The 24,317-nt window shown below is 36.8% G+C and overlaps 1 protein-coding gene across 2 annotated transcripts; it reads left to right on the forward strand.

Annotated features, from left to right (window-relative positions):
• Positions 1-66: 66 nt before the first annotated feature.
• Positions 67-23,416, forward strand: LOC125280330 (syntaphilin). Of its 2 annotated transcripts, none has more exons than XM_048210808.1 (5): positions 67-1,400; positions 11,708-11,810; positions 11,998-12,126; positions 16,775-16,924; positions 21,312-23,416. In XM_048210808.1, the coding sequence occupies exons 2-5, from the start codon at positions 11,767-11,769 to the stop codon at positions 22,621-22,623; spliced, it is 1,635 nt and encodes a 544-aa protein (XP_048066765.1). In that variant the 5' UTR covers positions 67-1,400; positions 11,708-11,766; the 3' UTR covers positions 22,624-23,416. The 2 variants fall into 2 exon arrangements, with proteins under 2 accessions (XP_048066765.1, XP_048066766.1); XM_048210809.1 differs by having other exon boundaries at positions 12,001-12,126.
• The last annotated feature ends 901 nt before the right edge of the window (positions 23,417-24,317 follow it).

Consider the following 24,317-nt stretch of genomic DNA (forward strand, 5'->3'; position numbering starts at 1 on the left):
AGATTGTTCTGGGTGCTCTTTTATAATGAAAGTGAATGGGGAATGATGCTATACTGAGAAAAACAGCATTGTCAAAGTAGATTCGACTCGACTGTTTCAGATCTCTAATCTATCTCTGCAGCTGCTTTAGCATTACTTTATAGTAGTGTTCAGTAGTGTAGTGTAGTAGTGTATCATATTTGATGCATGAACTTCTTTTAAATTGTTTTTTTTAAAACAAGTAAAAGGCCTTTTAGTATAATTGTAAAACCCTTCAGGTTGTTCACGTGTCTTGAGATCTCATTTACTGGACTGAAGCAACTTAGGTTTACTTGATTATCCGTACGTACATCATTTATTAAGAGAAATCATGTTAAAATGTGAGCATCTAATATGATACATAAGTCTTTTGAGGAACGTTTATTTGTTCATCTCTCTATCATAGTTGTATTGCATTGCATTAAATGTTTTGCCCACCACAATAAAAAATACAGAGCAGCTTTGATCATAAAACTTTGTTAATATCATCTGAAGACATTTTGTTGGGAGGGTGACAATTGATATTTATATGCATTAAATTAGTCTGCTATACTGTTATAAAGATCTCACTGATTTACTTTACATTAAGAATTTCATCTTACTTTTTGGCCATATAAAAATCAGCAAAAGCACAAAATTGCATACTTTTGCAGTTTGGGCCTCTGAATAAAATTGAGATTTTCCCCCCTAATTCCCCAATAATCTTACTATGTGAGCCATAAATGCCTTGTGTATCAAAAGTTAAAATAAAATAATAATAAAAAAAAAAACAGGCATAAACAAACTTGTTTTTAGAATTTATGTTGGTAAGTATTTTGTCTAAATGCTCTATAAACTGTTTAAAAATATATATATATATTTTACAGTATGTCTTGTTTTGATATGTTGGTATTTTAAACTTTATCCAGCAAAATCAGTGGTACAAGCATTTGCCATAGACTCCCATTGAGGTAAATTTAATCATGAGGAGTAATTACATTTTAGGGGAAGCTGCTGTCTTAAAGCAATCGCCACTATGGTTAACGTTTCAAAGGTTCAAAGCCACTATAAAAAGAGATATGTGTTCATAATTTGTAGTGTAACTGTACAAAAAACTTTGAAGTCCAGATCGGAAGATACCCTCATTCTCTGCGCCTCTGATTCTATAAACATCCCTTCTCTGTCCCTTTAAGAAACGCCGTCGCAGCGTCACGCAAATGCGTCGTTTCTGCTTTCGCAGGTCTCGTGCGCGCTCTCATCAGCAGCATCCATCCATCATCAATCGACCCGGGCGAAATGACGCGGCGCGCTTTACTGGCCCGCGCGCAGGGCACAGCCAACAGCATCCATGAACAAACTTCACTGGGATACTGCAAAGCATCGTCGACGGAAAAGCAGAGGATGTAAGTGACGTTCAACCCGGTCTTCTCTTCCGTGTCAGTAATTCTCTCGACGTGCAGATGTTCCATAAACTCGACTGTAATGTTATGACAGGAGCTTCATGTTCATCATCATAATGACTTGTTTATCATAAGTGCGTTTCTCAGCGTAAGACAGTTTAGACTAAGCTTGTTATATAATGTAGTTTATGCCTACCAAAACCAACGACGCACTGTTGCTGCGTTTCAGTCTCAGACAGACGAGTAGTATTCTGCTGATATACTGTTACGTAAGACAGCTTGTGCCCTTTACTTTAGGGACGATTTACCTGCAACATATGGAGGGTGGTGACGTCATGCCCCGCTCCCATCATGGGTCCTGAAACCTTGGGATTTCAAGGTGTTTTTTTTTTTAAACAAAAATATTTAAATATTTGCTTGTGTTATGCATTTTTGATTATTATTATATTTAGAATAGTAATGGGCGTATAGTCTCTGCAGACACCAAAGTGACCTGTAGCTGTCAGATATTGTTCAGAGGCAAGTGTTGTTGAATGTGTAGTAATGTCAAATGAAAGTAAAATCAGCCCTAAAAACATTGGATGGAGCTTCAAAACTTGACTGACAGCATTAAAATAATACCCTGATCAAACAGAAAGAGGGGACAGTTGTTTAAAATGTATTTTAGCTGAGTGGTTTTTTTTGTGTGTGTCATGATCTTGGGCATTATTTACAAGGACTTTTGGATTTGATGTTGATTTGGCGTAAATGTTTAAATTGAAAATTTATTTCAATAAATTAATTCAGCTAAAGTATATGACATTTAATTTTACATTTATTATTTTAATTAACAGACACTTTTATCCAAAGTGGCATAAATGATTAATCTTAAAGGGTTAGTTCACCCAAAAATGAAAATAATGTCATTAATTACTCACCCTCATGCCGTTCCACACCCGTAAGACCTTCGTTCATCTTCAGAACACAAATTAAGATATTTTTGATGAAATCTGAGAGGTATCTGACAGCAATTTAACCACCACTTTCAAGGTCCAGAAATGTACTAAAGACATTGTTAAAATAGTCAATGTGACTGCAATGGTTCAACCTTAATGTTATAAAGCGATGAGAATATGTTTTGTGAGACATTCAGAATACTACAAGATAGAACATGGAGGGATTAAGAAATAGTGAAAGTATAGAAGATTTTTTTATTTGTTTTCAGCTGGATGCAGTTAAAGGATTAGTTAACTTTCAAATGAAAATTACCCCAAGCTTTACTCACCCTTAAGCCATCCTAGGTGTATATGACTTTCTTCTTTCTGATGAACACAGTCGGAGATATATTAATAAATATTCTGACGCATTTGAGCTTTATAATGGCAGTGAACGGGATCAACGAGTATGAGCTGAAGAAAGTGCTTCCATCCGCATCCATCCATCATAAACATATTCCACACGGCTCCGGGTGGTTAATAAAGGCCTTCTGATGTGAAGCGAGATGTGTTTGTATAAAAAAAAATAAAAAAATCCATATTTAACAAGTTATGAAGCTTTAGATTGGGCTAATTTTCCTTTGAAAGTGAACTAATCCTTTAAAATGTTAATTTCACACATTAACAGTGGTGTAATGTAACAAAGTAATAATACTTCGTTACAGTACTTAAGCATTTTTTGGGAGAATCTGTACTTTACTTGAGTTTTTATATTTCTGTCAACTTTTACTTTTAGTCCACTACATTTCCTAAATAAAATGTATACTTTTACTCCGATACATTTTCCCAAAGCATTTTCGTTACTTACTACAAAATAAAGTTGGAAGAACACAGACTGCAAGCAAGCATGCGCAAACAAGTGTTCGATTGATTTAATTTGGTTGCGTCCGTTGCTGGAGCGGCTGAGAAGAGTGTGCTGTCATTATACAGTACGAGAGCGGCCTCTAGAGGCGAAATAAAAACTATCAGTGATGCCTCGTAGAGTTTGTTTTGACACGTGACGTGAGGCTGAGTGCTGCACAGAGCACTTCAAAAAACGGATTTAAAACATAGACAACAAAACGGTATGTTATACAGTGTACACTACAGTACATGTTTTCATATCATTATAAAGTAATTCGTTTGTTGAGTAGATGCTGCATTAGTGGAGAACAGTAGTATGTTTGCCATCGAGGCTGAGAGGATGCTAACATTAGTAGTACCTCAAGTGGTTAAAACGATGTGACAAAAACACCAACTGTTTAATGTCACGATTGTTACTATTCATTTGCATTAGTTTATATCCATTTGTTCGCTGTTATGCATTCATTATCGAGCGAAGTTGCATATTTAAACTGTATCCTCATCATGCAGCGACAGAAACATAACAAATCAGAAATGTATTCGATTTCCGTTCTTTTTTTAATCAGGAGTGTAACACATATTTTGATTAGATAATTATTAAGTTTTCTAAAATAGAGGCAAATAATGTGTGAAAGTATACATATAATAGACCCATGCTATGCCTTTGTGTGTAAAGATGGCAATTTTTAAGCATAACTGTCTGGATTTATATGAAATGGTAACACTTTACAATAAGAGTCCATTTGTAACATTAAATAAGGTTAATATAATTATTGTTCATTTTTAATTTCAACATTTACATTTTAACATTTTAAAGTTGTCTCTTACATTAGTTATAATGCATTATGAATTAAGATGAATGATCAATGTATAAATAATATATTAGTATTTTTTATATTTAAAAATTACAATAAACATTTTTTTAATTCAAAAAAACAAAATGTAAGAAAGAGTTAAAACTGAACACAATCTTGCTGCTCAAACTGTGTATAGAACAATTTTTAATAATATTTTTTTGCTCCTTTTGTATTTTACATTTACTTGTACTTTTACTTTCAATACTTAAGTACGTTTAATATAAAAAAATACTTTTTGTACTTCAGTACAAAAAATATCACATACTTTAAAACTTTTACTCAAGTAACATTCTAAACAGTGACTTTAACTTCTACCAAAGTCATTTTCTGGTAAGATATCTGTACTTTTACCCAAGTATGGTTTTCGAGTACTTTATACACCACTGCACATTAATAATACCGTTAGTAAACATGCTAATTTACTTTTTTTCTAATTCCATTACACATTATATTGTCAGCAAAAGAACTGAGCATGAATTTAGATTTGAGACGTTCTAAAGAGCATCTGACTATGTGTGCAATCAACGGCAAGTCAAGTCACTTTTATTTCTATAGCGCTTTATACAATACAGATTGTTTCAAAGCAGCTTTACAGAAATAAACAGAAAAATAACAGTGAGGAAAACCATCATAAAATATAAGAGAAAGTCAAATTTTGCTGAAAACAGCTCTACCAAAGACAATAATGTCATTATTCAACTCAGTTCAGTTCAATAACAGTGCCGATGTTGCAAAATTTGTCAATTATGAAAGAAACTAGAATCAGCAGAAAGTGGTTTCATCATCGTTGAAGTTTTTTTCTTATTCAATAGTTTCACAAATATGTCACATTCAATAATGTCAGTTTAGTCATCTATACATAGTGCAGAAATATTTTATATTAAAGCTGCAGTCCGTAACTTTTTTTGGTTAAAAATGATCCAAAATCAATTTGAGCAAGTACATAACCAGCCAGTGTTCAAAACTATCTCCTTACCTTAGCCTGATTCACAACGGTAAGCTTGTAATAATGTTTTATAATTTGAGTGGTACTGGTAGGTTTCCGCGGGAAATTTGAGCATGCAGCCGTTCTTTTTTGTGTCATTACGTCGCGTCTGTTTACATAAAGAAGGAGTCCCAGCTAGTGCTGGGAGGTATGACCAAAAATTTTATATTTTTCAAAAATATATCGGTTTCATGGTATATGACAGTGTTTTTTCCCCTATGCATGACCACATTTTCTACTGATTGAGAGAGGAAATACTGCAGTAGATTGACTAGAATGCCCTGTTTTACTGTCATGATGAGTGAATATTGTAGAAAAATTCCACACTAGAGTTAATACAGGTTTACAAAGCCCCACAAAATGATGCTGTGGGGAGACAACAACCATTAAAACACAGACCTGCAACACACTCATTACAGATGCATGAATATTAAAATATGACCATAGAATAAAAAAAGAGTTGAGGGCACCTTAAGCATTTTAAAAATCTAACCCTATATAACAACAAACTGCCAAAATGAGGGAGAAACGCGGAAGAACATTTAAACTGTTTAAGGATATTTTCAGTCCATTTAAGAGCACTACAGTCTCTGAACAAATGACACACGTAAGTTTAACACAGAAAGAATAAAGCAGTTAAATTTTTGCCCATTCTTCTTTGAATTGTCAGTCTATTTATTAACTTACATCGTCTTCTGTGTAGCAGAATAGTCAAGTCAAGTCAAGTCACCTTTATTTATATAGCGCTTTTTACAATGCAGATTGTGTCAAAGCAGCTTTACATTGATAGCTGGTACATAATTTGTCTGCACAGCAGCTCTTAAATAATAGTGTCAGGCAGATCAGAAGCACTGTTGAATAAATGTCAAGAATACTATTGAATATCAAATGTCAAGTGTCCCCAACTAAGCAAGCCAAAGGCGACAGAGGCAAGGAACCCAAACTCCATCAGGTGGCAAACAAGTGGCAAATAGGTGTTAAAATGGAGAAAAAAAAAACCTTGTCGGGGGGCCAGTTCTCCTCTGGCGAACAGTGCTTTGTTACAATCAGGTTGCTATCATAAATCTGATAGGATCGCAACAATCAAAGAATAACCCATCGTGTCACTGCGGTCGTGATCAGACGTACAGTTCAGTGTCCTTTGCATAACGTTACATTTCATTTTGAAGAAGACGTGATGAAATATGTGTGCATACAAGCTGCTGGTTCATGTTTTGAGTAGTGTTGTCAAAAGTACCGACTGCGGTAACTATCGGTACTGAAATTTTAAAAACGTGACGCTTTGAGCGCTGTTGAGCGGATTCGTAAACATCTCTGATTGGCCATTGTGTTGACGCGCTCATCGGATATGGCTGTGATTGGCTGCAATGATCATCGCGTGGGAGCATTTGAAAGCACACGGAAGTGTTTGAATTTGAAAGCGTTTTGAAAGTGGGAGCGCGAACGATTGAAAGCAGGCGTCTAACAGTGGACCGATCCGCGATAGACGCCTGCTTTCAAACGCTCCCGTGTGTATCTGTGTAAGCGCTTAGTGAAGAGATTAATTGATGACTATTTACAACGTTTTTACAGCGTTGATCATTGAAGCCTATCACAGACATATCTGATGAGCCGTGAAAACAACGGCCAATCAGAGATGTTTACGAATCCACTCAACAGCGCTCAAAGCGTCACATTTTTTAAATTTCAATACCGACTAGGTACCGAAGTCGGTACTTTTGACAACACTAGTTTTGAGCACTAGAATATATGAAATAGGTACATAAAAAAACTTAGACCGGAGCGAGCGTGTTTATATCTGATATATATAATCCATGTGGAGAACGTTGTTAATCTCATCATGGCGCTCCGCGCAGAAACCGCTCTATCTCGCGCGCCGCGTGTAGTTTGAATTCTTCGCTGTAATCAAGGGCTGAATCCGAAATCGCCCCCTATAACCTCAAATAGGGCATTATTTGAGGGGACAGCCATTTGTAGTGGTGTCCGAAACCATTGTAGACATTATTAAGTGCACTCATTCAATCTCACATTGCACCGCAATAACGAGTGTACAGCCGATGTACACACAACGGCTGTCTGAATTCACTCACTCGTTTTCATTCACTCTTTCAAGTGAACAATATAAGTGAATAACGTAGGAATTAGTGAATGAGGCTTTAGGGCGTGATTTCTGACTTACCATAGGCTGTGATGCGATCTCAGCTGTGCTCTCACTACAGTGCGACAGTGAAACGGGACGCTCTCAAACAGTGACGCTGCACCGCGTTCCGTTGGTTAAGCGACACATACCAGTATTGCGGTATCATCAAAATTCATATCATAACAAAAATAAATACCGGTATTCGGTATGAACCGGTTATACCGCCCAGCACTAGTCCCAGCTAGGTTATATCCTGTGAGGATGCTGCAGGTGGCGGATCATTTATAGCCTTTTCTTACAGCAGCTGCAATAATTAAACTTATCATTTTGATGGTGGATTGTATGTTATGACAAATTAACGTTAGAGATTAGACTGTACAGAAATTTAAATCTACATTTAACGCTAATACACACTAAATACACAGTCACGCAATGCTGATGTTCTTAACATTAACAATTTGAGAACAAAGTATAACAATAATAATAATTTGCACAGTTTGATGTGATATGAACAAAGCGATCGTTAGATTTAATCACCATTGGCAGTGGCGCCTGCAGCTGTACGGCTGTACGCACTGTGCGTACCATGAGAGGGCGCTAATTAATGCCATTTTTATTTTTTACATAATTTTTAAATTGATTATTAAAATCTATCTGCGTAGCCTACACACATGAAGTATTAAGAAAGCAAGAGAAAATGAGAATAAAGGTGTGCGTTTGTGTGTTGTAAAGTCAAACGTGTGTATACGTGCATCCATGGGTGGGCGTGGGGATATGGGTGAAAATAAATCTGATTGGCTAGTTTAGTTTCGTCGTTTTTTCCAAACATGAAAAATGACGTTACATATAGTTAATGTTTAAAAACGGGCTCAAAATGAGTAAACGCTCTCTAAAACAGCTAAATTCGACTGAAACATTTGCAAAAAAGCCTAAAACTATTGAGTAGGGATGGAGAAATGAAGCCTATTAAATCTTTGAAGCTTTTCTCTAAATGATTCGGAAAAGGTTTCAAAGCATCAAGAGTGTTGAAAACAGTGCCATCAAATTTACAGCACCCATAAACGTGAGTGCGCAATTCTGATGTTTTATCCATTAAGCATAAACAAAAGCCTGACGACGCTAAATGTGTTTATTTCAGTAATATAATTCACATATTAATTTTTTTGCAATAGATGAAAAGGGTCAACAAAGACAATAATTATAATAATAATACTAATGCATACTGAGTTGTTTGAGGCAAGTAAATTGTGCTGTTATTTTATTGTAAATACTGTTCATATGACAGAACATATGATGGTGTAGTATAAATTTAAAATGTTTAGTAAATGGACTTGAACTTCCATATAGTAGTGGTCTGGGTTCAAACATTCTGACACGCAAAGTGAAGTTTCACTTGACTGGAAAAAATGCGAGGATCGTTTCTCTGAAAAAAATACGCACATTTCGGGACAAAGCTGCTCAGAGACGACGTAAAAAACAACAAAACAAAAAATTCACTAAGCATTAAGCACATCAGAGTGCAGTTACATGCATAAGGTTTTCTAAGTGGGGAACATGAAAGAGACGGCCGATCACTCGATTTGTACAGCATTAGATCGTTCCCACCAACTCACTGATTGATTTTATTGGGTTTTTGCGGACAGTTCTGTGCATACCCTGAGATAAAATCCTGCAGGAGCCCCTGACCATTGGCAGTGCGATTTACTATAATGCTTTTTTTTATGCACAACCCATGTAAAGATGACAGCTCCACAAATTGCAATTACAGGTTTCAAACAGAGATGGCGACAAAGAGGTAAAACTTACAGTCTGCAGCTTTAATATTACATTGTAGCATTTCTTGTAATGTTTTCAAAATTATGAAGTGTTCTGTTTATTTCCATGTTTAAATGAAGAAACTGTAAACTGTATTATAGGCTATATTTAGATTAATTTTGCAGACGGCTGAATCCAAAATTACAAATGACGAAGGCTGCAAAATAAAGTTCCAAGATTATTCAAAGAACTGCAGGCAAGAACAGAACAGGAAGTAGTTTAAAGCGGTTTGTTTAGGATGGAAAAGATGCATCTTGAAAGTTGCAATGGATTTGACTGTTCAGACCGGCTTTGGCACATATGGATTCCTTGTCCCCAGATATTGTGTCTGTGATAATGTTAACTGTAGTGCAGACCTTCACTCTAAAAAATGAGTTGTTTCAACCCATGTTTGTCAAATATGCACAAACCCAATTGTTGGATTAAAAAAATGTATTAAACAATTTAAACCAAAAGTTGGGTTTTTCCCATATTTGCCCCCTGAGTGTTCTGTCCTGAACTGAACCCTGTTGTCTGTCAGATGCTCTCAGGGGCCAAATATACAGCCATATCTTACACGCTCTGCTTATTCATTGTGAAAGGTTTTTTTTTTTTTGCTGATGACAGTGCAGACTTCTCAGTGAATCAGAACTGGGTCATGCTAGGAAAATCACAATTTATGTGCAGAATCAGTCCAATCCAAACATACAGCAACTGCTTACAAAGGGGCCACTACTATCGACACCTTTACAGATGATTGAGAAGATTCTTGGACAGTTGGGATTAAATATTCTTAAATATTCTATATACTTTTACTAAAATGCATGAACATAATCTAGAAGCACATGAATCTCATAGTTCACACTAGCTTTGTAATGGCAGCCAATGTTACGTCACTCACACCCACACACACACTTGCCACTCATGTCACCATATCAGGCACCCAAGAGACAATTCACATTTCTGTGAGTGTGTGAAAAGCTCAGTGCAAAGTGTGAAAGAATCCGTCAGCTGTGTGTGTGTGTGCCTTTGTCTAGTTCATTTTGTGTATTGTTCTGAATGTTTGGTTTACATAAGCATTTATTGTCTTGTTAGTCATGTGGCATCCAGAATGAAATGCTCTCTGTTGGATTCTGTTCAGCATCTTGGGAATCTAATATTGTCTGGCATGTGTCTTTGTGGATTTGGTACTGTAGTGGGACACAAGGTTACAGAGTCTCCTAATAAACACTTGTGTTTGTGGCTATCAAATGGCAACAGCAACTTATAGTTCAGCTAAAAATGAAAATTCTGTCTTCATTTACTCACCTTTATGATATTCTAAACTCTCATGACTTTCTACCGTAAAACATAAAAAGAGCGTGTCTTCAGAATGTCATAGGAATAAAGCGCATAATAATATGGAACACTTTTATTATAAACATTCTGCTTTTGGGTCAATGAAAAATACATAATGCAATTTATACATATTTTTATTTATAAATATATAAAATGTATTGTAGTATTTTTATGGAGGATTTGAAGTCAGAATTGTCAGGGTGATACTGTCCTGATATCATAATGAATGAAAAAGCCCTATTAATACAACAAAGTTCTTGATATGAAAACTTTACTTTCACTTTACAAAACTTTCATTACACCAGTTTAGTTCAAAAGTGACAGTAGAAACAATTATAATGTTACAAATATTTATATTTCAAATAAATGCAGTTCTTTTGAACTTTCCGTTTGAGAATCCTAAAAAAAGTATAATTTTTTTCTACAAAAATATGAAACAGCACAACTGTTTTTAACATTGATAATAATACTATTTGAGCAGCAAATCAACATATTAGAATGATTTCTGAAGGATCATGTGACCTTGAAGAGTAATGGAGTAATGATGCTGAAAATTCAGCTTCGCAGTCACCGGAATAAATTACATTTTAAAATGTATTAAAATAGAAATTTTAAACTGTAATAATATTTCATAATATTACTGTACTTTTGATCAAATAAATTAGCCATGGTGAGTGTAAGAGACTTCTTTCAAAAACATTTATAAATCTTTCTGACCCCGAACTTTTGAACGATAGGGTTGTGTATACATTTAAAGTCAGCATGAAACAGAAGTTGCAATAGTCTTTTCTTCCCTATTGTGATGAGTGAAACAACTGAACAAAGAACAAAACAAGAACAAATGTAGGGCGGCACTTGATTTTGTCCTTCTGGAATTGATTGTATGGTTGTGGTTTGCTATTGGTGGATCTCATGTGAGTGACAGGTTGCCAGTAAACACGTCATCAGAGAAGAGAAGTGATGTCGCTGCAGGAGGGAAGTTATTTTGATTAAAGATTAAAAGGGCATATGAATAAAAAAATCATGTGCACTAATAAATCATTTATAAATACTACAGTATTGCATAAAAAAAAAAATCCAATTATGATTTCATTGTGACTTTAAACAAATCAAGGCTTTTTTATATTTAAAAAAAAAAAAAACATTTTCTGTTCAGAATCAGAATCATGTGGTGCAGCCCACATAAAGAAACATACATTAAAAAAACAGGAAATTATATCATAGAGAGGAGCCCCTCATGTGTGTCAAGGTCAGTAACTCTTTTAAAATATAATCTGAAACTTTTGTATTCCATTAAAATGGTTCCTGTCCAAGAGACCAATATCCTATCTGTTTGGTACTGATTATATTTCATATTCTGCGGCGTATGTGTGTTTTAGAGAGATCTGTCGTGAGGAATCCTTGTAATTGTGCCCTTACAAGGTGTCAGTCCTTACCCATGTCCCTCCCAGCGAACCGAAGGCCATCTGCTGGTTCCCGCAGGTAATGCTACCTGCCTTCTTTAACATACATAATCAGGCACTATAATTATTATGATGTGATATATTCATTCAGCACCAGTTGTGTGAATTCCTTTAGAACACATACAGTGTAAAAAGTTTGAGTTTCACTGTGACAGCATGTTTGATATGGACGTCAGAGCTCATCTGTCACTTTGTGTGTGTCATAGAAGGTCTGCTGCCCCAAGCAGCACTCGACACTCGCATGGGGACTCGACTGTCCGTAGCAGTTACTCAACAGCATCCTGCAAGTGCACAGAGAGCAATACTGTACCACGCTCCAACCCGGCCACACCACGGTGAGCGACACACACTCAGATTAGATTCGTCTTCCATCAGGGTCGTGTTCCAGATTTTGTATGGTGGCAAAAGGTACAGTACAAAAATAGAATTAATGGAACAGACATGACTCTATATCCGTTTATAAGTCTAGTTACTAGTTAAATTCAAAAGTTCTGAAATACTGATGTGATTGTGCGTACTGGAATAGCTCACACAAAAATAAAAATTCTGTCTTATTTACTCCCCCACATATCACTCAAACCTTGTTTTACTTTCTCTGTAGAACACAAAAGGAGATATTTTGTAGAATGTACAAGTTGCTCTTTTCTATATGAAAGTGAATGGGGCTATCATGCCCCAAAATAAAAAAGCACCATAAAAGTAGTTCATACTACTCGCATCCTTCATCTGTAGATTGTGATTGACTCAGAATGTATTTTTAAATTTATAGGGTTAGTTCACCCAAAAATATTTTTTTTGTCATCAATTACTCACCCTCATGTCGTTCCAAATCCGTAAGACCTTCGTTCATCTTCAGAACACAAATTAAGGTATTTTTGATGGTTTTTTTATCTCCTATGCTGTTTACATTGTATAAACCAGGGGTTCTCAACCTTTTGCAAGCTGGGCCCCCCCAAAGCTAATTCATTGCATTTGGGGCCCCAGTGCGTGCAAGCATTTCACAAAAACTAAAGGAAAGCTTTAACTGTAGCCTGTATTCTGACTAGTTTATTTGTTTATATATATACAGGGTGCGATTTGTGAAAAAAACAGAGGGGAGGATGTTTTGAATTTATTTTTTTATTCTTTTTTTTTTTTTAATTTGTTAAAAACCACAGTGCTATATACTATTTTTTGGCAGCTGTTACAGAAACATTTTTTTTTTTTTTTAAATCTTCTGATTTAACCTTGAGATTTGAAGTAGGGCCTATTACATATTTGCACCACTAAAATGACATTAATAATTCTTAATTTCTGATAGAAATGCAAAATCAATCGGTAGTTATTAATAGAATAATGAGACACAAACCTTTACATTCAATCGCGTTTGGCCCCATTTATTTTTGCATACACGTTTACCTCAGATTTTATTATATAGAATTGAAGCTGGGCCGTACGCAGGGTTTCAGAATTCCCGAGGTCAGAAAATGTAGTTTGCTAGGGGGGTACGGGGGCATGCTCCCCCGAGAAAATTTAGATTTCCCTGGTGTACATATGTGCATTTTAAGACGTTTCAAGGCCAACAAATTGGATAACAATAGCTTTAAAACCATGTCAACATATATCGATGCATGCACAGTTTTGAGGCAGCTTTAATCGCATGTTTGGCAATTTCATTACTTCACTTACAACAGAACAACGACCATCATTGCTCGTAGTTTCTTTTGCGCTTTATTTAAGCTATAATAAAGTAATTATGCAGCGCGCGCCGGCGCATTTGCGCATGCAATTCTTGAGTGCGCTCCACTAGCACAGTATAATGCTGATTAGACAGTCGTGCTCATTTTTCTGAGTTTTACAGACATAGCCTGACAAAATCTCATCTAACCGCAATTCACTGTTGTTCAACTGAAGCTCCCTCCCTCGTTTGACTTGAGCCTGGCACTGAGACAAAGTCGGAATGCGCGTCTGAAAAGTGTCCAGTTTGTTGTGGTGGTAGTTCTATATAAACACAGCGTTTTACTTGGCGATGTTTGAAAAAAAGATTTTTATTTTTGGTATTTTATATGCTCTGTTGGTGGTTTGTGGAGTAGCATTACCCCACCGGGGATAAAATATTTCACCAGAGGGAGGGATACATAGACCAAGGGGGGTACATAGACCCCATCCCCTCCTACAAATCGCACCCTGTGTGTATATAGGCTATATATATATATATATATATATATATATATATATATATATATATATATATATATATATATAACTAAATACGACCTCACGTTTTATACGTTTACAGCCTATACGTTTTATACGTTTGGTTCGATTTTCGGCATTTTTCGCATCCGTAGCAAATATTTTGAGGGGTTTTTGACAATTGATCCACCAAATGACAAATATGAAAAAACGAATACGACAGTTTCGGACTCAGTCAGGTGCAAGGAGGACCTTAAACTTTTGAGGCTTGCGCAGGAGAAATCAAACAAATGAGCGCCGTTTTCCAAGAGCTGGATCCGCAGCACACACAAATAAACTAAACTGACATACTGCAGTTAAATTTCAATATTTATAACATTATATATTATTTTATATTTATAACATTTGAATACAGTTCAGCAACATACATCACACCACCTGACGACCAAGAGAGCTGACAAATGACCATCACCTCACGATTGAAAATGTGACACTGATAGGACAGTTCAACAAACAAGTTAATATATTAAGTCACTTACATTTTAGACGAAATAATTACGGTTTTGGTCTGTTTTAGCAGCGAAAATAGATCCGACGAATCCAAACAAAGATCACAACATAGCGCATCTCACAGCAACACTCAATCGTGTTTTGAATGATTCAGTGTTTTGAACAAATCGTTTGAGTCAAAGATTCAATGACCCATTCACAAACATCTGTCTCATTCTTAATGAATTGGCCGTTTGAACGAATCGTGAATGAACGACTCAATGACTCGCTTAATAAAACCGCTTATCACCTGCATTTGCGCTCACTATCGACAAACCAATCAAATTTGTTTTTCAAACTTTTTTTTTTTAATCAGTCCAAACACATTTTAATTTTTATTCAGGAGTTATGTATATACAAAACTATAACTTTTTATGACAGTAGTTTAGTGTTCAGTTTTTTTTCCTCCCACCCAGTAGCCACTCGCGCCCCACCGGTTGAGAACCACTGGTATAAACAGTGCAGAGCTTCCAGGTTCTATGTCCAAACACCGGCTCAGTATTGTCAGAGGCTGTTCACGTGAGCAGCACGACGCATGTTTGTGATGGTGATGTGAGAGCCGGCCAATAATGAGTCGGCTTTCTGACGTAGAACCTGTAAGCGCTGCACTGTGTCTTCCACATAAACAGCATAGGATAATGACAGGGGAGAAACAAATTTGTTGAATAAAGTTTTTTTTTGTTTTGTTTTTGCGCACAAAAAGTATTCTCGTCGCTTCATAACATTAAAGGATTAGTCCACTTTCAAATAAAATTTACTCACCCCCATGTCATCCAAGATGTCCATGTCCTTCTTTCTTCAGTCGAAGGTTTTTGATGAAAACATTCCAGGATTATTCTCCTTGTAGTGGACTTCAAACGATTGAAGATTACAGTTTCAGAGCAGCTTCAAAGGGCTCTGAACGATACCAGACGAGGAATAAGGGTCTAATCTAGCGAAACTATATGTAAAAACAAAAAATATGTAAATGTATATGTATATTCTTCATATAAAGAAATGATCACCTTCCAAGTGCTTCTGCTTTGCTCATTCTTCAAAAAGCTGACGCTGTATGTCCTACGCCTTCCCTATTCAACTTACGGAACGAACACGGCACCAGTTCCGTTTTTTTTCATAAGTAGAATAGGGAAGGCGTAGGACAATGTAATATTAAAGCTTTTTGAAGAATACGGAAAGCGGAAGCACATACAAGGTGATCATTTGTGTTTATAAAGCATGTACAGTTGTATTATTTTTTTCGAAAATGACCGATCGTTTCACTAGATAAGACTCTTATTCCTCGTCTGGTATCGTTTAAAGCCCTTTGAAGCTGCACTGAAATTGTAATTTTGACCTTCAACCGTTTGGAGTCCATTGAAGTCCACTATAAGGAGAATAATGCTGGAATGTTTTCATCAAAAACCTTAATTTCTTTTCGACCGAAGAAAGAAGGACATGGACATCTTGGTTGACATGGGGGTGAGTAAATTATCAGGAAATTTAATTTGAAAGTGGACTAATCCTTTAAGGTTGAACACTGTGCAGTCCCGTCTTACGGGTGTGGAATGACTAGAGGGTGAGTAATTAATGACAGAAATGTCATTTTTGGGTGAACTAACCCTTTAAAGGAAGTTTTTGTAAAATGGTACTGGTGTTGCATGCACGTTGACATCTTCACCATTGCCGTTTGCAAAATGCACCCTGGCAATATAACTGACTACATATTCAGGGTCAATATATTGTCTTCGGCAATAAAACTGTAGACCGGATAGCTTCTCAATTGTACAACATTAATGTGGAAGTTGCCAGTCACTCACAGATGTAGAGCTATTTTAGCTTGAGTGAATCCCTGATCAAAGTAAAACCAATTTGTTCACTGATGATGCTGAAGGATTGCGGCAAGCTTTTGCTGCCCCTAGTACAGTAAAAAACAACATGCTTTTATGTTTAATACGTGGAAAAAAGTTTCTGATCAAAAGAAATCAACTTTTATGCTGAGATCACAAGAAAAAAAGAAAGAAAAAAGTTTAATGCATGGCCTCTTAGATCTTCCGTCATTTTCTCTTCAGCAGAAATATAGAGATATATAGAATCTGTTGCTTTCTGTGAGTGAGACGGGTAAAAATCCTTGTTGCATAAATTTACACTGTGTCACACCATTTGCCGAGCCTAATTATTACACTTGGACCTGTTATTTAGTTTCATCTGTACAGTTAATGTGTTAAAAATTATGAGATTAATCATGATAAAATATTAATTATTCCTTTCTCTCTGACCCAGACGGCAGGCAAAGTATGCAACCTGTAGTGAGAATCACGGGATCCGTCCACCAGCTCCTGAGCAGTATCTCACCCCACTGCAGCAGAAGGAAGTGTGTATTCGTCACTTACGAGCTCGGCTGAAAGAAAATGTGGAGAGGCTTCAGGACCGGTCAGTAGGGCTTCTATCTGTCGTGTCAGTGGAGTTTTATAGCTTCCTGCCATTCTAACAGTACAAGATCATGTCCTGTTTATCATTCATGCGTGCACACACACACACACATACAGTATATCTCACAATTCTGTCTTTATAACTCGCAATTGCATGTTTATATCTTGTAATTCTGACTTTATTATTTGCAATTTTGAATTTATGTTGCAATTCTTTTATAACACACAATTTTGAGTTTATATCTCACAATTCTGACTTTATTATTGCAATTTTGAGTTTATATCTCACAATTCTGACTTTATTTCTGGCAATTTTGAGTTTATGTTGCAATTCTTTTGTAACGCAATTTTTAGTTTTTATCTCACAATTCTGACTTTATAACACGCAATTTTAAGTTTGTCACAATTCTGACTTTATAACTCGCAATTGCATGTTTATATCTCGCAATTCTGACTTTGTTACTCACAATTTTGAGTTTATATCTCGCAATTCTGACTTTGTTACTCACAATTTTGAGTTTATATGGCGCAATTCTGACTTTATAATGTGATTTTGAGTTTATATCTCACAGTTCTGACTTAATTACTCGCAATTTTGAGTTTATGTCACAATTCTTTTATAACGCAATTTTGAGTTTGTCACAATTCTGACTTTATAACAATTTTGAGTTTATATCTCACAATTCTGACTTTATAACACAATTTTGAGTTTATATGTCACAATTCTGACTTTATTACTCACAATTTTGAGTTTATATCTCACAGTTCTGACTTAATTACTCGCAATTTTGAGTTTGTCGCAATTCTTTTATAACGCAATTTTGAGTTTATATGGCACAATTCTGACTTTATAACTCACAATTTTGAGTTTATATGTCACAATTCTGACTTTATAACACGCAATTTTAAGTTTATATGTCACAATTCTGACTTTATAACTCACAATTTTAAGTTTATATGTCACAATTCCGACTTTATAACTCGCAATTGCGACTTTATATCATGAAATTCTGAGAAAAAAAGTCAAAATTGCGAGATAAAAAGTCGCAATTACCTTTTTTATTTTTTATTCTGTGGTGGAAATGAGCCTCCATAGATGTCAGATGAGATGTTGTGATTTTGAGTTTATATCTCACAGTTCTGACTTAATTACTCGCAATTTTGAGTTTATGTCGCAATTCTTTTGTAACGCATTTTTGAGTTTATATGTCACAATTCTGACTTTATAACACAATTTTGAGTTTATATCTCACAATTCTGACTTTATAACACAATTTTGAGTTTATATGTCACAATTCTGACTTTATTACTCACAATTTTGAATTTATATCTCACAGTTCTGACTTAATTACTCGCAATTTTGAGTTTATATCTCACAATTCTGACTTTATAACACGCAATTTTAAGTTTGTCACAATTCTGACTTTATAACTCGCAATTGCATGTTTATATCTCGCAATTCTGACTTTGTTACTCACAATTTTGAGTTTATAACTCGCAATTCTGACTTTATAACTCGCAATTGCATGTTTATATCTCGCAATTCTGACTTTGTTACTCACAATTTTGAGTTTATATCTCGCAATTCTGACTTTGTTACTCACAATTTTGAGTTTATATGGCGCAATTCTGACTTTATAATGTGATTTTGAGTTTATATCTCACAGTTCTGACTTAATTACTCGCAATTTTGAGTTTGTCACAATTCTTTTCTAACGCAATTTTGAGTTTATATGTCACAATTCTGACTTTATAACACAATTTTGAGTTTATATCTCACAATTCTGACTTTATAACACAATTTTGAGTTTATATCTCACAATTCTGACTTTATTACTCACAATTTTGAGTTTATATCTCACAGTTCTGACTTAATTACTCGCAATTTTGAGTTTATATGTCACAATTCTGACTTTATAACTCACAATTTTGAGTTTATATCTCACAAGTCCGACTTTATAACTCGCAATTGCGACTTTATATCACGAAATTCTGAGAAAAAAAGTCAAAATTGCGAGATAAAAAGTCGCAATTACCTTTTTTATTTTTTATTCTGTGGCGGAAATGAGCCTCCATAGATGTCAGATGAGATGTTGTCAGGCTATAGGTCAGTGTTATTATTCTAACTTTATTTTCATAATTTGTTACGAAATAAAAAATGTTCCTGTCCTGTCAGCCATATTCGGTCGGTGCCTAAATGAGGTGGTGTACACTGTATTTAATAAAGTGCAAAATAAATTACAAGCATGCAACATAAGTTCTTTTGTCAGTTAGTAAGTCCAATAAATTACGTAACTGGATCTTTGTGTGTTAGCTGGGAAGGATTGCAGGTATGATGTTCATTCTATACATCAGGAGCAGTTTCCATGTTTCAATAACAGTTCATGTTAGTATTGTGTATGTACCATCTGTTGTTTCCATAATCCCAAAATTCTGCTTTATTTTCGCTTCGGGTTATTGTGTATATTTTTTAAATGACTGTGGTGGTTCATACCAACTTAATAACTTTATTAACAAAAACTAGTTTGGGACTGCTACAATGTACGCAAGTGTACGTAAAGCATGCAACGTCAACTGGCGGCCCGCGGGCCAAATCCGGCCCGCCAGAGATTTCCATCCGGCCCCCAGAATAATACTGAATTCAGGAATAGCCTTGTAAGAGGAAAAAGTTTAGGGCTGGTCCGAATACCATTTTTTGATGAACATCGACTATTCGAAGCTTCGGAGAGAGGGGCTGAACATATTTTTCTCTCTAATAAAGGCAGGAATCTGTGTCTGTATATCCGTTTGCATTTTTATTATTTCGAGAACCGTTCATCCAATCGACTTCACAGGGGAGTGCAGTGTCGCATTTGGTGCAATATAGATGGACACGCGAGACGCGACACATTCAGAATTAATAAACTTTTAGTAAACTACAGTTAGAGCAGCGCGAGCGGGAAGCGGCGCACCTCACGCGGGCAGGGCTTATGCTCCGAGAACGGACACTGCACTAGTGATATAAAACGCACACACACAGGTCTGTTAAATTAAGCAATACTTTTAAGGTAGTCTAATAATTTTCTGACTAACAAATTGACACAGAAATTTAAACAAAGAAAAACGAAATTAAGTTAAATTAAAACGAGATTAATTTAGATTGATAATAACGGGTAAAAATGCTAATACATTTTGTCTATTATTCTATTTTCCACAATGTCAAAGCAACAAAACACAAGCTCAGACATGCACAAACTCCGCTGTTCTGCGCTCTAGCCAGAGAACACTCCCGTTGCTGGAACACGCGTCGGTTCTATTTCTAGCATGCACGCGTTTTCTGCGTGGCTCGAGCGCGCCTGAGACGCGTGTCTCAGTGTGCAAACTCCAACCTGTTAAATATGGGAGCCGAAATAAAAACGGACACGCCACGCAGCTGAGTCGCTCACGCAGCCAGTGTGTCGCCGGCCTTATTCAAGGGGGAATGAGAACCGTTTTTTATTTTTAATCTAACGAAACAAAAAGCCTTCTGAAAAGTAGCTTGTGCCATAGCCTGCCTTCAGTCAAGAATGACGATAAACGCGTTCTCTCATTGAACATCTTTTATTGTTTCACGTGCTCATTTTTTCACAAATGTCAAAATTTTCCTTGCCTGGGATTTGCGCACAATTGCGTGACAGTGATGGACAGCTTGAAAGCCTCACAAATATGAAGCCTAAAATATCGCTATCGCCCCTGGTGGCTTGCTGCAGTACAGGTAATATGTAAAAAATAACATAAATTTGGAATTAGAATTAGTATATCAAATAATAACATACAGTATTAGGATACAATTCGAATTTTATTTTATATTACGAGTATCTGGCCCTTACAGAGTCTGCAGTGAAAAATTCTGGCCCTTGGACAAATATAGTTGATGACCCCTGACGTAAAGGATATATATATATATATATATATATATATATATATATATATATATATATATATATATATATATATATATATATAGCAATCCCAAACTAATTTTTGTTAATACAGTATAGTATATGATATATATATATATATATATATATATATATATATATAGGAATTAGGTCAAATTCCTAAAAAAAAAAAAAAACTGGGTCTTTACCCAGTGGAAACATAATGACCATGGCAAAATGTGGGTAGATGGCCAAACCAGTTGAGAACCACTGATGGGTTAAGGTTAGGTTTAAGAGTAGGTTCGTACGTTATTACCCAGTTATTGTAATTACTATAATAAGTACATAGTATGTTCATGGGGAACAGGACTGTAAAATAATGGACATGAAGTAAGTTTCAAACCAAATGTAGTGCCTACTAAACCGCATGCGATTTCTGATGCAGCATTAGATTTATTTCTATGCCCTTGTTTTTTTGTACCACGGCAGAGACTCTGAGATCGAGGAGTTACGGATGCAGCTGACTCGGATGCAGGAGGACTGGATAGAGGAGGAATGTCATCGCATAGAGGCCCAGCTGGCCCTAAAAAAGGCTCGGAAGGAAATCCAGCAGCTTCAGCAGGCTGTTGAAACAGTTAGGTCCAATCTGGGGGTCCACGAGGCAGATCAACAGGACTGTAAGTCTGAAGGTCTAGGTGTCGGTAGGATAGGCCAACGAATTGGAGCTTCTAGGTCTTGTGGCTGCTCTCCAGCCCACACCATGAGTCGCAGCGCCACCTTCACCAGGCTGAGCAGCGATACGTCACCTGGCGCTACAGATCGCAATGGAAACATACTTTCGGATCGCTACATTCCCGCCAACAGAGGGGCAATGACGTTACCGAGAGGTGACGGACGTACTCATCTACTTCTGGAGGCGGCTTTACTGTCTGAACAAGTCCCTCACGCAACGCTATGCTCCACTTTGTCGCGATCATCCACCTGCGAGAGATTGTGCAGCGGAGAGACGGTGTTGCCCGTTAGCCGATCCTGCCATGCTGTTAACAACAACTGTAGCTGTGGTCCACATGCCTACCTCCCACACCACCATCTGTTTCTGCACCTCCCACAGGAGGAAGCACCACCTCCTCCGCCTCCTCCTCCTCCTCCTCCAGCACCGCCAACAGCACCTCCTAGTGCATCCGAAGTAAGTGACAGGCCAGGGTACCGCTCACAGGCTTGCAGCCCCACCATAACCTGGATCTCCGAAGAGGGCGGAGGAGAGGAATTGAGCGTCATCACTTCAGCAACTTGCGCACCAGACGTTACTTTAGCTGAACCACAGTTGTTTTCGCCATCGTCGGCCACTACTTCACCTGCTCAGATGTCTTACATCACAGAAACTTTGCCGCTAGACAGCACAGTTGAATTTACATCATCAACAGCGACACCAACAGTGTTGACCAACCCACAGGTTCAGCAACCTTGTCCCAGAGCATCGCCACCTCTTGAGCTGCCACCACAGGAAACAACTGTAGTAAATGTCAATGATGAAGATGGAGTGGGGGAGGATGCAGAATCAGCTGCCCCTCAGAGGAACCACTGGAGCCGCTATTTCCTGATCGACCTCATAGCGGTGGCCGTTCCCGTAGTTCCGACATTGGCGTGGCTTTGCCGAGGGTCACGGAATGAAGGCATGCCCATGTACAACATGGGGTCCCTGTTGCGCGGCTGCTGTGCTGTTGCGCTGCACTCTCTTAGACGGGTTGGCAGTGGCTGTGGTCGCTCCCCCTCGGGAACAGGAAGAGCGACACCTATCTGATAACCCTAGCATTTCCATACCATCAAAAAACTTTTAACTGGATCTTGGGCCTCATTTATAAAGCGTGCGTACATACAGATTTGATCTTAGAGTGTGTGTACGCTAAAAGCCAAACGTTCATATTTGTAAAAATGGTCTTTGATGTGGAAAAGTGCTTAGCGCCAAGTCAGGGTCTGAGCAGACATACTCACTTTTCCTTGTCAGAGTACTGCAGGTTTTTGGAAATCTAAGCTATTCTTGCAGCTCGCCATTCTAAATGAAAGGATTTGGACAATGACTGGTGATCTTGTATGTAAATGACATTAATTTGGTGTCGTTTACAAGGCACAGAACTGAAACCATTCAGCTGCCTGCAAGTTCAAGATCATTTGCGATTTATAGATTTCACATCTGAAAGAGAGGCGTACGCTCGTTTTCTGTGTGTACGTTCGTTCTATGAATCTCACGTATGCAGTGTTGGGGAAAGCTACTTTTAAAAGTAATGCATTACAATATTGCATTACTCCCTAAAAAAGGAACTAATTGCATTACTTAGCTACTTTTTATGAAAAGTAATGTTACATTACTTTTGCGTTACTTTTTCTCACCTGGGCTTGCTTGTTTGTTTTTTAATAACAACAAAAAAAAGTTCTATTTTTGCAAATGTTAAGGCCGTTTCACATCAAAACTGAAATGAATAAGCCTCAGGCTGAAGGAAAAGCATATTCACATCTGTACAGTAGAGGGCGCAGCTCAAACAAATCTTTCAGCTGTGCTGCCATTCTGAATTGAAGAATAAGATACAGGAGAAGGAAGTTCAACACTCTTATTTCTAAATCTAATATAAAGTAATTTTTGCTTATTAGTATGGTTGAATTTGACCATTGAAGGTCAGCAGCAAAGACTTGTGATAATAAAGTGAAATTAAATACATAAAGTATATTTGTGTAATTTAATAGTTAATTATTACAGGTTTGTGTAAAATTCTGATTGCATTTCACCTTTTTTATTCATTTTGAGGAAAGAAAGTGAGATGAGTTAATGCATGTTCACATTTAGTCTAGAACTACGATAGTAGTGCACACGACACCTCTGTACTTACCCTTTTTCTCTTAACATGGTGACTGGAGAGCTGTCAAGCAATAAATGTGAAAACAAAGTAACTTGCATTACTTATTTGAGAAAAAGTAACTCAGGTATTTTGTTGTAAATTGAAAAAGTATTGCGTTACTTTACTAGTTCCTTGAAAAAAGTAATCTGATTACGTAACTCAAGTTACTTGTAATGCGTTAACCCCAACACTGCACGTACGCACATCTGAGTAATGATTGTAAGATCAAATTTAGGACGGTTTCTGCGCAACATTTTATAAATGAGGCCCCTTGTGTGGACTCTTTGTCCTTGATCTCCCAGCAGGTAATATCTTGGAACCAAGGAGGCCTAAATATGTCTTTGGTTCAAATGCTTGTTTGGGACGAAGATCGAGGGAATGTGGCCCTAATTTGCACAGACACAAGTTTCAAGGCTCATTTCCACCATTTGTTTCCCTTTTCCTCTTTTCCACCATTTGTTTCCCTGGTTCTCTTATCTGCTTTATTTCCTCCCTTTCTTGGCTGAAACTCAGCAGGCAGTACACAGTCAAAAGTAGCTGTAAACAGCAATGACCAAACAGTCCAAGCTACACAATCTACAGAAGTTTAGGCCTTTTAAGCACA

This window comes from Megalobrama amblycephala, linkage group LG12, assembly GCF_018812025.1.
Source record: "Megalobrama amblycephala isolate DHTTF-2021 linkage group LG12, ASM1881202v1, whole genome shotgun sequence".
In the NCBI taxonomy this organism is placed as follows: domain Eukaryota; kingdom Metazoa; phylum Chordata; class Actinopteri; order Cypriniformes; family Xenocyprididae; genus Megalobrama; species Megalobrama amblycephala.